General features: G+C 40.1%; 1 protein-coding gene across 1 annotated transcript; it reads right to left on the bottom strand.

Annotated features, from left to right (window-relative positions):
* Nucleotides 1-10,791: 10,791 nt before the first annotated feature.
* LOC120232657 (disintegrin and metalloproteinase domain-containing protein 1a-like) lies at nt 10,792-12,938 on the bottom strand. The gene is given in 2 exon segments (XM_039233537.1): nt 10,792-12,887; nt 12,890-12,938. Coding segments are annotated over 2 exon segments (2,145 nt in total).
* Between the last annotated feature and the right edge of the window lie 1,707 nt (nt 12,939-14,645).

The raw sequence follows: 14,645 nt of genomic DNA, 5'->3' as shown, positions 1-14,645 counted from the left end.
TTCCCCTGCACAACCTTCAGTCCTCAGTTTGTTCTCAGCATTCAAGAGTCTCTCATGGATAAACCACATCTTCTTGATCCATTTGTCAGTTGATAGACACTTAGGCTCTTTCCATGTTTTGGCTATTGTTGAGAGTGCTGCTATGAACATTAGGGTACGTGTGCCCCTATGCATCAGCACTCCTGTATATCTTGGGTAAATTCCTAGCAGTGCTACTGCTGGTTCATAGGGAAGTTCTACTGTTAATTTTTTGAGGAACCTCCACACTGTTTTCCAGAGGGGCTGCACCAGTTTACATTCCCACCAACAGTATAGAAGGGTGCCCATTTCTTCACATCTTCGCCAGCATCTAGAGTCTCCTGATTTGTTCATTTTTGCCACTCTGACTGGCGTGAGGTGGTATCTCGGTGTGGTTTTGATTTGTATTTCCCTGATGAGGAGGGATGCTGAGCATCGTTTCATGTGTCTGTTGGCCATCTGGATGTCCTCTTTGGAGAAGTGTCTGTTCATGTCTTCTGCCCATTTCTTCACTGGATTGTTTGTTTTTTGGATGTGGAATTTGGTGAGTTCCTTATAGATTTTGGATACTAGCCCTTTATCTGATAATGTCATTTGCAACTATCTTTTCCCATTCCATCAGTTGCCTATTAGTTTTATTGATTGTTTCCTATGTTTTCTGCCTAAAAATAGACCACACTAATGATAATTGTTCCCAATAGGGAGGAGTGGGAAGATCAGGAGTAGTGATGAACAGGTATTTATCCTTACATTTAATGTTCTAAACTTTTAAAAATAGCTTTAAGAGCACGTGAGTGGCTCAGTCGTTTAAGCATCTGACTTCGGCTAAGGTCATGATCTCACGGTTCGTGAGTTTGAGCCCTGCATCAGGCTCTGTGCTGACAGCTCAGAGCTTGGAACTTGCTTGTTTCAGATTCTATGTCTCCGTCTCTCTCTAGCCCTCCCTAACCTCGTGCTCTGTCTCTCTCACTCTCAAAAATAAATAAACCTTTAAAAAATTTTAAAATAGCTTTACTGATGTATAATTAATACACTATAAAATTCTCCTATGGAAAGCTTATTTATAGATTGTGCAGCCATCATCATAGTCTAATTTTAGAACATATTTATCACTCTAGAAAGAAACCTGTGCTCAGTAGCAGTTACTCCTCATTCTCTCCCCTCAGCTTCTTCGACTCCTTTTTTTTCTGAATTTGCCTATCCTGGATGTAAATATAGATGAAATCATGTAATATGTCATCTTCTGTGACTGGCTTTTTTCATTTAGCATAATGTTTTCAAGGTTCTCTTATACTATAGTATGTATCACTGTTACTTTCCTTTTTATAAGTAATGGTCCATTGTATGGTGATAGCACATTTTATTTACCACCAAGCTCTATGCAAAACCACATTTCCTTATGCTAACATAGCTCCTTACTTTCCTCTTTGAAGATTCTTATCCTGCCCACTCTATCAGTTCCCTCTTCTTGTATAACTTCCTGACAAGTTTTTTTTTCATGAGATTTTTATTTAAGAAGATAGGTATTACACAGAAGAAGACACTCTAGTTAAATTTAGGTGGAATCTTTGTAAAGCATACCACAGTCGTCACTTCAGAGGTATATTCTGAATAGGAATTTCTGGGGTTTATAACTTGTAGAGATTGAGAGGATGTGGGATGAAAAAGATTTACCCTAGAATGGCCTAATTTCCTAATATGGGATGTAACAAAGGAAAACAGTGGTAACCTGAACAAGTATTTATTGCATTTTTTGTTCTGAGCTGTAGTCTAAAAATTTTACAGACTAGCAATCCTCGTGGTAACCCTGCAAGGTATTTATGATGTATTCGATTTATGGTTGAAAAAAACTGATGTTCATAGGGTAAAAATGTTATCCAAACTCACAGCTAAGAAAGAGGAGTAGAGATTCAAACCCAAATTACTTTGACTTCAAAGTCCAAGTGCTTTGGCCAACCTCTCTAATTAGACCTAGAGTAGTCCAGTGGTATGGGAAATGCTCTCTCTGGATATGAATTTTAGATTTCATTGTATTGAATTCAAGGGGCAGAAGGTCCAAAGCCCCAACAGACTATCCCTAAACCTGTAATGTCATATCTGGGAAAATATATTATTTTATTTTCATTGAGAGATGTCTTCTGAGACTACCTCTGCAAGGCCTTATAGGAAAGGAGCAGGTTCCCATAAATCTCCTCAGCCTTATCCACTGCTAACAATGAATTCTAGCTGTGGAGTTACTGCCTCTCTGAACCAAGCAAGATACAAGCAGCAAAAGTTTGAATTAAATCTAGCAAGCAACAGGATTGGCTGAAGCAGGATACTGGGAGGTGCTTCTCACTTGGTTTACGTTTCCAGAACTAGCCTGTCAGTCATTATTGAGAGAAGAATTCTGCCAATAGGAGTGGTGGAAAAGAGAAAAGTAATAGGAAGACAGGACAGGTAAAGAATAGGACCCAGAAGAAAATCCTGGATGTACTATATTCAAATTTGTGTATTTGGAAGGATTTTGTTGGCAGTATTATTTTTGGTGGCTAAAAACAACAACTCTGGGGACAAAATTCATGTCTATTAAAAATGGTTGATTAGCTATAGAATATTGTTAGCAACATACCATGGAATACTGTGCAGTCATGACAAAGAGTGGTTTAGAAATATACAGAATGACTTGGTGAACCTACCACTATGCAGATAAGAGCAAGATTCAAAGAAATGTGAATAATATGAGCTCATTTTTAAAAGATTACCCCAGAACATTTATATGTAATTATATGACTATGGAAAAGGGTACGGAAAGTTGTGTACCAAGTTAGCAGTGATTTCTAAGAACAGTGAGGAGAACTGCAATCAGTGAAGGAGGTGAAAAGAGAAGTAGGTAAGTGAAATAAATTAAGAGAGCATCTTATTAAAGGGAGGGAGTCCAAAATAAAAGGAGCATATAGGATAGGGTTTCATTTTGTAAAAGTGTTTGGTCTAGCCTTTCTGAAGATAACAGGGTTTACAGTTCAGAAATCAGGGGATAATGGATGCTTGATATCAGTGCTTCAACACTTCACAGAGGCCACCCCTCTGGGGTGGGGTTAGGGGGTACCTTCAGACATTCTCATGCCTCAGTCACCTGGACACTTTTATACAAATCCCAGGTCCCCAACTTCCAACTTTTCTCTCACAAAATCCTTCCTTCTCAGTGTAAGAATGTAACTTTACCTACATTGAAGACCGCTCATTTACAAGTTTGGTCAAGCTGTATAATCTTGTCTCAACCACTCTAGTGAAGAACAGGCCTTGAGTTTGACATTTAAAATAAAACCTCACTAAAGGGTTCTTCTACAAAGGCAAATTTTGCATCCCCTCATTAAACAAAAACTACTGATAGCTTGAAATGTCTATAATTATATTTCATTATGTCATCGGTTTCAAAGATGTAGGTTCTGTTTCAGAGGTAAGGTCAAGGTCAAACTGTTTAGCTCCTTCTGTCCTCTGCAGCTTCTGGAAGTGGAATGATTTTTTCATAACAGAACATAAGGTAGTGGATTGTGCATATTTATGGGGAAAGGTAATGGAAGATTCATTTTCCCATTACAAAGTAGTCACCTAGAGCCATAAGACATAGATAATAGGGGATTAATAAAGATGCTTAGGGGCACCTGGGTGGCTCAGTCGGTTAAGCATCCAACTTTGGCCTACGTCATGATCTTGCTGTTACTGAGTTTGAGCCCCTCGTTGGGCTCTGTGCTGACAGTTCAGAGCCTGGAGCCTGTTTCAGATTCTGTGTCTCCTTCTCTCTCTATTTACCTCTCCCCTCACACTCTGTCTCTCTCTCTCTCTCAAAAATAAACATTAAAACATTTTTTTAAAGTTCAAAAATTTTGATAGCTGTATGTCTAGAAGCAAGGTGAAAACTTATTTTTAAGTTGTTCAGCATTTTCACTGGTGGAGAAAGTTTGCCTTTTTAAAAAATTTTATTTTATGAAAATATTTCAGTGAGACTTTTGATCAATACCTCACCCTAAATGACAAAATTCTACTCAGGAATGTAGTTTCACCCCAGAGCTAACATCATACACAGTGATAAAAAGCTGAAAGCTTTTCCTCTAAGATTAGTAACAAGACAAGGATACTGATTCTAACTACTTTTATTCAACATAGTATTGGAAATCCTAGCCAGAGAAATTGAGCAAGAAAAATAAAAGGCATCCAGAAAAGAACTAAAGCCTCACTACTTGCAGATGCCATATAAAGACTCCACTAAGGTGCCTGGCTGGCTCATTTGGTAGAGCATGAGACTCTCAATCTCAGGGTCTTGAGTTCAAGCCCCGTGTTGGCTGTAAAGCTTACTCTAAACATTATTAATAATAAATAATAAAGACTCCAACAGAAAATTTAGAACTAATAAGTGAGTTCAGTCAAGTTGCAGGATACAAAATCAATATACAAAATCAGTTATGTTTCTATACACTAATAATGAACTATCCAAAAAATTAAGAAAATAGCCCCATTTACAATTGTCTCAAAAAGATTAAAATACCTAGGAATAAATTTAACCAAGGAGGTGAAAGACCTATAACTAAAAACTATAAGATGTTGATGATAGACATTGAGGAAGACACAAAGAAATGTAAAGATATTTCATGCTCATGGGTTGGATGAATTAATATTGTTTATTTTTTTTAATGTTTATTTTTGAGAAAAAGAGAACATGAATGGGGGACAGGCAGAGAGAGAGGGAGACACAGAATCTGAAGCAGGCTCCAGGCTCCAAGCTGTCAGCACAGAGCCTGATGTGGGGCTCGAACCCATGAGCCACAAGATCATTCATTACCTGAGCTGAAGTTGGATGCTTAACCAACTGAGCCACCTAGGCACTCCAAGAATTAATATTGTTAAAATGCTGATACTATCCAAAGAAATCTACAGGTTCTGTTCAGTTTCCTACAAAAATTCCACAGCATTTTTATGTAGAAGTAGAACAAATAACGTAAAATTTGTGTGGAACCACAAAAGTAATCGAAACAACCTTAAGAAAGAAGAACAAAGTTCGAAGCATCACATTTCCTGATTTCAAACTATATTACAAAGCTATAGTAATCAAAACAGTATGGCATTGGCATAAAAATAGACATCTAGGTCAGTGGAACAGAATAGAAAGCCCAGAAATAAACTCACACATATAGTCAATTAATATATGACAGTAAAGCCACAAATAGGCAATGGGGAAAGGACAGTCTCTTCAATAAATGATCTTGGGAAAACTATACAGTCAACATGCAAAAGAATGAAGCTGGACCACTATCATACCCATACCCAAAAATTAACTTTTTTTTAATGTTTTTTAAAATTTTTTTCTTTTTTTTTTTTTTTAAATTTTTAATGTCTTATTTATTTCTAGGAGAGAGAGAGAGACAGCGTGAGCAGGGGAGGGTCAGAGAGAGAGGGAGTCACAGACTGAAACAGGCTCCAGGCTCTTAGCTGGCAGTCAGCACAGTGCCCTACGCGGGGTTCTAACCCACGAACCGCTAGATCATGACCTAAGCGAAAGTCGGATGCTTAACCGACTAAGCCACCCAGGCGCCCCTTAAAATTTATTTCTGAGATAGAGAGTATGAGCAGGGGAGAGTCAGAAGGAGAGGGAGACACAGAATCCGAAACAGGTTCCAGGCCCTGAGCTAGCGGTCAGCACAGAGCCCGATGCGGGGCTCGAACCCATGAACCGTGAGATCATGACCTGAGCCGAAGTCGGACGCCCAACCAACTGAGCCACCCAGGCACTCCCTCACAGAAATTAACTTAAAATTGATTAAAGATTTGAATGTAAGACCTGAAACCATACAATTCCTAGAAGGAAACATAGGCAGTAAGCTTCTTGACATTGGTCTTGTTAGTGCTCTTTTGGATTTGACACCAAAAGCAAAGGCAACAAAAACAAAAATAACTGAAACTACTTCAAACTAAAAGCTTCCACAGCAAAGGAAAAGCAACTACTGAATGGGAGAAAATATTTGCAAATTGTGTACTTAATAAGGAGTTAATACCCCAAATATGTAAAGAACTCATACAACTAAAGAGCAGTAAAACAACCTAATAAAAAAATGGGAAGAGGGTCTGAATAGACATTTCTTCCAAAGAAGAGCTACCAGTGGGCACCTGGGTGGCTCAGTTGGTTAAGTGTCCAACTCTTGATTTTGGCTCAGGTCATGATCTCCATGTTCATGGAATTGAGCCCTGCATTGGGTTCTGTGCTCACTGTGTGGAGCCTGCTTGGAATTCTTTCTCTCCCACTCTGTTTGCCCCTCCCCCGCTCAGGTGCATGTGCACGTGCGCACGCTCTCTCTCTTTCTCCATATAAAATTTATAGGGGCACCTGGGTGGCTCAGTTGGTTAAGTGTCCCAACTTTGGCTCAGGTCATGATCTCACAGCTTGTGAGTTCCACCCCACTTCAGGCTCTGTGCTGACAGCTTGGAGACTGGGGCCTGCTTTAGAGTCTGTCTGTCTCTCTGCCCCTCCACCACTCACGTTCTGTCTCTGTCTGTCTCTCAAAAATGAACAAACAGTAAAAAAAAGTTTTTTAATGTAGAAAAAAAATGGCCAACAGTTTCATGAAAAGGATCTCAGTATCACTTATCAGGGAAATGCAAATCAAAACTATAATGAATTATCACCCTATACCTGTTAGAATGATTATTATAAAAAAAAATACATGAACTAACAAGTGCTGGCGAGGTTGTGTACAAAAGGGACCCCTTGTATACTACTGGTGGGAATGTAAATTGGTGAATACACTATGGAGGTTCCTCAAAAAAGTTAAAAATAGAACTAAACATATGACTTAGTAATTCCACTGCTGGCTATCCAGAGGAAACAAAAACACTACCTTGAAAAGATACCTGCACCTTCATGTTCACTGGAGCATACTGACAATAGCCAAGACATGGAAGCAGCCTATGTATTATCAATGGATGAATGGATAAAGAAAATGTGATAATATATATGTATATTTACTATTTATATGAGTATTTTATATGTATACACATGTGTATATATACACAATAATATATACATATATACAAATATATATACAAATATATATAATATTATTCAGCAAGAAAAAAGGAAATTTGCCATGTGTAACAACATGGATAGACCTTGAGAGAATACTGATAAGTGAAGTAAGTCAATAGTGAAAGACCAATACCATATGTTCTCAATTATATGTGGAATCTAAAAACAAACAAAAACCAAAAATACCTCATAGATAGAACAAATGAAAAGTTGCCAGAGGCAGGATATGAGGGGGTTGGTGAAATGGGTGAAGGCAGTCAAGAGATGCAGACTTTCAATCATAGAATAAATAAGTCCTGGGGATATAATATACAGCATAATGACTAATTAATACTGTATTATATATTTGAAAGTTACTAAGAAAGTAGAACTTAAATGTTCTCATAAGAAAAAAAATTATATAACTGTGTATGGTGATACATGTTAGCTTACTGTGATAATCATTTCAAAATATATCCAAATAGGAATTTGTTGTACACCTGAAACTAATATGTTATATGTCAATTATATATCAAGAAAAATAAAAAATAAGCTTAAGAAATGAAGTTTGAGGGGTGCCTGGGTGGCTTAGTTGGTTAAGCGTCCGACTTTCGCTTAGGTCGTGATCTCGTGGTTTGTGGGTTCGAGCCCCGCGTCGGGCTCTGTGCTGGCTGCCGGCTCAGAGCCTGGAGCCTGTTTCGGATTCTATGTCTCCCTCTCTCTATGACCCTCCCCTGCTCACGCTGACTCTCTCTCTCTCCTAGAAATAAATGAAACATTAAAAAAAAAAAAAAAGAAAGAAATGAAGTTTGAACATATAAGAAGCTAAATTTTTGTCAAAGTAATTTTAGTTTAGCTTTGTCTCTGTTGTGAATGGAAAAAATGGCCCAAGACATAGACTGATGTCTATAGATGCATATAAGGAGTTCAAAAGAAATGTGGAAGAGTAAGTAGTAAAACATTTAGTATATTAAATAAATAAAACCTCAGTTACTAAAATGAATAATAAAAGTGAATGAACCCCTCCTTCTACATTGTTGTTTGTTCACATGAGGGTATGGTGACGTGATTTAGGTTTTCAGTAAATCATTAAAAACATTTTTTTGCCCCTTTTCACTGGTCCCCAGAGAATGTGGTGGAATCTGATTCCAGATAATGAGGATATTATCACAAGAACTCCTACAGGAACCAGAAAAGATGTTGGGTCAGGTCAAAAAGGAGAGAAATGGCCTATCTAAGTCACCAGTGGGGAATGACCCCTGGACTCTTAGAAGTATTAATACCTATCTGCAGCATCCAAATGTTTTTCTTTTCCACATTGTAATTTCCCTTTGTTCCCCAAAACCACAAATCTAGATTAAAAACATAGAGCCTGGATGGGGCTGTGCTTTGAGGAACTAAGGGAAGAGCCTGGGTCTCCGCTGGCCTAAGGCAGCACAGAAAGGACAGTAAGTTGCCCAGGAAAGACTGGTAAAAGATAGCAGTGAGTCACCTTAGGAAAGTGGCTGGCTGTTGACTACTGACACAGATGATTGGATAGTGCTACAAGTATTCATCAGAATCCCTCAGATGGGGAGGGGAGTCAGGTGAAAAGGTATACTTTCTTGAGTACACGCAATGCAGAATTGTCACCTGAGCTTTACAAGAAACTTGGACCCTTGAACTTGGAGACTTCATACCCCAAGTTACATCTGCTTTCTTCTGCCCACATTAAAAGTGGCCTCCTCCCCTACTGTAGGCTATCATAATCTGGTTCAAACTTCATTTGCTGGAATTTGAAATTTTATAAACTTTTTATTACTTGACAATGTATAAATGTTTAGCAGTCAATATTGCATCTGAGTAAGATTTCAGTTGTGTTAAGGAGTAGCAAAAGACATTCTGCCCAGGGAATGAATCTGGCTCTATATTTTATGGTTAGCACTATTTAATTATTCACTGGATAAACATTTATTAAGCATCTACGATGTGCTGAGCCTATACCACTAAATAAGATGAACCATTCCATGATGTCAGGATGTAATAGGAGAAAAGACATTTTCATCAATAATGATTACACATTTTGGAATTCATAATAGAGGTCATTTAAGGGCATATACATATTGAGTGTCTTCCCCATCACTTTTACCACAGGAAAAAGCTCATAAGGAAATGGAAATGAAGACTGAGTCATACTTGAGGAGAGATTCAGGTTCCACCACTTACCAGTTCTAGAGCAAATTTTCTTTGCTTCCTCATGAACAAGATGAGGGTTTCATGTGGAAGTTGGGAAGATTAAGTTGAAACAATGAATGCAAAATATTTAACAGTTTCTAGCACAGAATGAATAACACTAATATTACAATCGCTTTGTGCTATCTTCACAGAGAAGTATCTACCACCTCTAAGCTCCATTACCTTTAATTGGAGAGATGCCTTTGGATGTCACTCAATAAGTTATTAATTTCAACAAATTAAAAAAATTGACAAAATATGTAGCACTGTGGTAGGGACCTCTGTACTGTTATAAAATTAGTATAAATACAGTTTGCTAAGTCTACATGATGTTCATCAGACATGAGACATTTGGAGGTCTGAAATTCATCCCATGAAGATTAGTAAAGAGAAAATGCTATGAAAGCTGCTTTAGAAGAAAAAGAAATGAAACCTTTTGGGTAAAAAGGGAGGATGACTATAGGAAGGTCTTGGAAATACTAGGAAGTAATAAATTGGATATACATACATCATATTAAACATCTGCCAGATTTGAAAAAGTACATTACTTCAACACTTGCCCCTTGACTTTGGGACAATCAGGGTCTTCTGGATTACAAGGTATAGTACATCCCACAGAGTCCCAGAAGAAAGTGGACCCAATAACTATGGCAGGTGGAATCTGAAGAGATGTACTGAATAGAGTTTTATTTATTTTTGGATTTAAACACTCCTCGTTTTCTGAATGCACATTTATAGGGCAAATTAAAATGCTACATTAAAAACTGTCCTCATAATATGTAGTGGTATTGCAATGAAAATGTAAGTGAAAGTAATAAATGCAGGAACATGTGGTAATGTATGTCAAACAACTTAGATGAAAGTTGGCATGTCCTAAAACTGCTGGTGAATGGAAAAAGTGGCCCAAGACAAAGACTGATGTCTATAGATGCATATGAGGAGTTCAAATGAAATGTGGAAGAGTAAGAAGTAGTAAAATAAAACATTTAGTATATTAAATAAATAAAACCTCAGCTACTAAAATGAATAATAATAGTGGATGAATCCCTCCTCCTACATTAGTATGTTTTTATAGACTGAATAATTCTAGTTAGAGCCACTGGAGCTGTCAATTCCCACTTCCCCTTTACCTCCCTGAGCCTCTCATTCCCACTCAGTGCTTGAGATGTGTGATATATTTGACTTCTTCCTCCTACTACTTGTCTTAGGACTCTCATATCTCCTCTTCTTCTTCCTCCTTCTCCTCTTCCTCTTCTTCTGATGGAGCCTCTTTGGCTGCATCTTCTGCAGCAGGTATTTCAGGCTCTGGTTCTGGGGACTTTAACGCAGCCTCTTCTGGACCCTTTTCTGTGGGTTCTGGAGGAGCTTCTTTTGAATGTCCATGAAGGATGGTGACACAAACAATTATCGATAATAATACTATGCCCAAAAGTATCGGGAGTAATATGAGCAAATGGTCTAAGAATTTTTTTTCATCTTTGTGAACAGTGGTAGTGTTTTGAGTTTCATCTGGGTGTGGTGCCCTAGGAGTCCACGCTACCCCCATTTCCTGCAGCTTTGAAGTTGGGCGGGTCATAGCCAGCCTCACAATGGCAGTGCTTTAAATTGTTGCAAACTCCTTTCCCATTACACATTTCTTTTGGTTCACAGTTGTAGCTGAGCACAGCATGACCAATGCAGGAGTGATGCATACAGATTTTGTCTGGGGCACAAAGAGTGCCATTGTGCACATGTCCATCATCAGGGATATCAGTAACATAATAGGCATCCATGCTCCAGCAGAAATCATCTTTATGAGGAACCTGAATCATTGTTTGATTAGGTTTAATTTCTGGTAAGTGTCTAATATTTGTACATATAATTTTCCCACAATATATGTTTTCATCTTCACATTTAACATATTCTGAGTGAGGTGATGTGGGAAGGCCACAGTTTCCAAATCGGTCCTCTTTCGTATTAATGGAAATGTAACAGTCTTCTGGGGCAGATCTTGCAGGGTACCCAAAAACATGTAGACAATGAGTATCAGGGGTCCTACAAACACCTGCAACAGAATAGTGAACTCTTTCACAAGGTGTACCATCTTGCTTGTATGTGTCATAGGGGCATATGTCAGTGGTACCGTCGCAATATTCAGGGAGGTCACACTCTCCAAAAGCAGGACGACACATGAATCCCTTTTGTGCAAATCCACATGTTTCATTACAGCAGGGTCCAGGATTACACTTTGCATTTTCTTTCAGCCTACACATTTGGTCACAGCACTGGTTATTACCACAGTCGGGTCCACAGTCACACTCCTCATTGTCCTCCAAGACACCATTTCCACACTCTGTATTCCTACGCAGGCGACCTTGGGGCCGAGGCTTGTTAAATAGGCAGGTCCCTTTGTGTTCCCGGAGGAACTGGTAGAAGTAGTCAGAGCTGCAGTTGCTGAAGCCACCTTCTTTGGTGATATTTTTGTGCATGAGGCACAAGTGTTTATCCTCACAAACGCAGGCTGAGTGGTCGTGCCGAATACCCAAGTTGTGCCCAAGCTCGTGGGCCATGAGCGCTGCAGACAGGAGGACATCTTCATGATGGAAGGCTTCAACAGCTGCTGCAAGGCCACTTGAACAGGCGCCATTGAGAAATGCCTGTCCCACATCTCCTTCAGGATGATGTCCAACGATCATGTGGGCAACATCGTACTTCACACGATGGGAGAGCTTCTCCTGTCTCCAGCTGTTGAAATTCCTGAGTGTAACTTGCAAGTCCGCTGGGACTTCTATGAGGTCCTCCTCGGTCCAGATCTCCATTCCAGCCAGCACCACCTCTGTGTTTATTCCCCTAGTGAAGCTGTTGGCCAGAACGGTGATGTCCATTACCCTCTGGACTGTCTCACTGACGTTACTGCCCCACATTTGGAACCGCTGGTTGTCGACCACGACAAATATCTCCACGTACTTGGTGTGTGACCACGAGGAGGGCAGTGCCTGTGGACTGCGAGGCTTCCGGCTCGCCTGTTGCCGGCTGGCAGACACCACTTGGCTGCCTTTGGAGGTGACCCCACAGGAGACTCGAGCTTGGTGTGCCATGGTGTACAACACATGTTCAAAGTGTTTTGAAGTGTCCTTGGGCTTAATGCCATAGGGATTCCCCTCCTTAATCAGGATGCCCCTGAGGCCTGAACAGGTGTTAAGAGAAACAAAAGAACCTGGGACTCCTTCTATGTAGCCCTCATAGTGACAGTCATGTGAGATGAAAGGCATTTCTTGCCGCAGGACACCACTGTGGTAGCTGAAGACTGGAAAGTTCTTCACAAAATAGTCTCTCTTCACCTTCAGGTGAATCACCCATTTCTGGTCCTGCATAAATATCATATAGGATGTGTCTTTCACTGGGGTGTCCCTTTCCTGAACAGTCAGCTGCCTGGGGATGACTATTTCATAGGAAGTATAATATACAGATCCCAGGTCACAGTACAAGGTTGGCAGGAAAATCAGCGCCAACGCTAGCATGATCCCTAACCCGACACACAGAGGTCCTGGCACCACTAGTGCCCACCTGGAACCCTTCATTTGGGAACCCCAAGTCTGAAGCACTCTGCCAGCCTCATGCATAACCACTTGGTATTCTGCAGACAAGACAAGAAGGAGGTAGAGTGTCTCACAGAGGCTGCCACTGACATGGCCATTGTGAATCAATTGATGGTGTGTGGCCTGTGTCCATTAGCACCAGCTCTCCCTGACACACAGACCCTCAGTCAAAGCATTAGCTCCAGATCTATGCTGGCTGTGTGAAGGTTGGCTGCTGCCTACTTCTGAGAGGCACAGCCTCTGGCTGTGTCCTTTCCAGTCTTTCTGATCTCTCTGTAATCCTTCAGATAGTGTCCTTTCTCTGTGACTTCTTCCACAGCATCAGCTTTGGTGCTCCTTGGATAAAGTCCTTTTGACACGATGGGGTGATGAAATTATGAAGGGCGGCTAACTCTAAAATGCAAGACCATACCTTGAAAATGGAAACAAAACCTGCATGCCTTCTTCAACTGTGCCACACGGAACGCCCGCCCCCACCCCTCCTGTCGTCCGTTGCTTGGCTAACTCCAATGTTCCAGACGAGGGGGCTTAGACATCTTTGGTGGGCACACTCTGTTGCTCACTTCCCCTCTTCTAAACCTCTTGCTCTGTAACACGTGTTCTTTATCCCTCAATGAGGTATTATACTGATATGCACACCTCCCAGGCCAGTCTGTTAGATAAGGCAAATGAAGTGGCGGCCCTGTGCTGCAGGACAGACCCAAGTGGGCTGGTTGACCACTAAAAAAAGAACAGCTGAGCCAGACACACAGGACAGTATTTTATGATTACATTCATATGATGTTCCTCAAAGAGTCAAGTTCATAGAGACAGAAACTAGCATAGAGATGACCAGGAGCTGGGGAAAAGAGTAATGGGGAGTTATTATTTAATGGGTACAGAGCTGCAGTTTGGGATGATGAAAAGTTCTAGAAATGGATGGTGGTGACGGTTGCACAACAGTGTGAATGTACTTAATGCCACCAAACTGTATACTTAAAAACAGTTAAGATCGTTAATGTTGTGTATATTTTACTCAGGGAGAGAAACAGCTGTGTGTGTACAACCCCAATGAAGTAATCAACAGTTTTAGCTCCACAGAAGTTGCCCATTTACCTTTCATTGCCAATCATACACCCTCCTGCTTCAGAGAGAACCATGATCCTGTCTCTTACGGTAACTACTTTCTCACTTTTTAAATTGTTTTGCTTCCTAAATAGGCATCCCAGAATTGTGTGACTTTAGATTACTTGTCTTTTAGTGACACCTTTATTGAGCTACAACTCACATACTATAGTAGTTATGGTTTAAAGAGTATAATCCAGTGGTTTGTAGCATGTTCAGAAAATTATGCATTCTTTGCCACAGTCGAGTTTGGAGCATTTTCCTCACCCTCAAAGGAAAGCTCTCGTATTCATTAGCAGTCCCTCTCCATTGTTCCCTCCCCTGAGTCCCTGGCCAACACTAGTGTACCTTCCAACTTTATGACTGTTTGTTCTGGGCATTTCATAGCAATGGATTTTCTACCGTGTGGTCTTCTGTGACTGCCTTATTTCACCTCACATCTTTTCAAGGAGGAGCCATGTTGTAATATGTATCTGTACTGTGTTGCATTTTGGCCAAATAATATATGCTTTTTGAATGAGTAAATCAATGTACCACATTTTATTTTTTGACCCATCAGTCAATGACCATTTTGATTGTTTCCACTTTTGGGCTATTGTGAGTAATCCTGCTGCTTTGGTCATTTGAGTACAAGTTTTTTCATGGACAAATATTCTCATTTGCTTTGGGTAGGTACTTGGGAGTGGAATTGTTCA

This window comes from Hyaena hyaena, unplaced genomic scaffold (genome assembly GCF_003009895.1).
Source record: "Hyaena hyaena isolate Hyena2069 unplaced genomic scaffold, ASM300989v1 scaffold_0, whole genome shotgun sequence".
In the NCBI taxonomy this organism is placed as follows: domain Eukaryota; kingdom Metazoa; phylum Chordata; class Mammalia; order Carnivora; family Hyaenidae; genus Hyaena; species Hyaena hyaena.
Note: the sequence above shows the minus strand (reverse complement) of the source record. Positions and strands in the feature narration are given on the sequence as shown.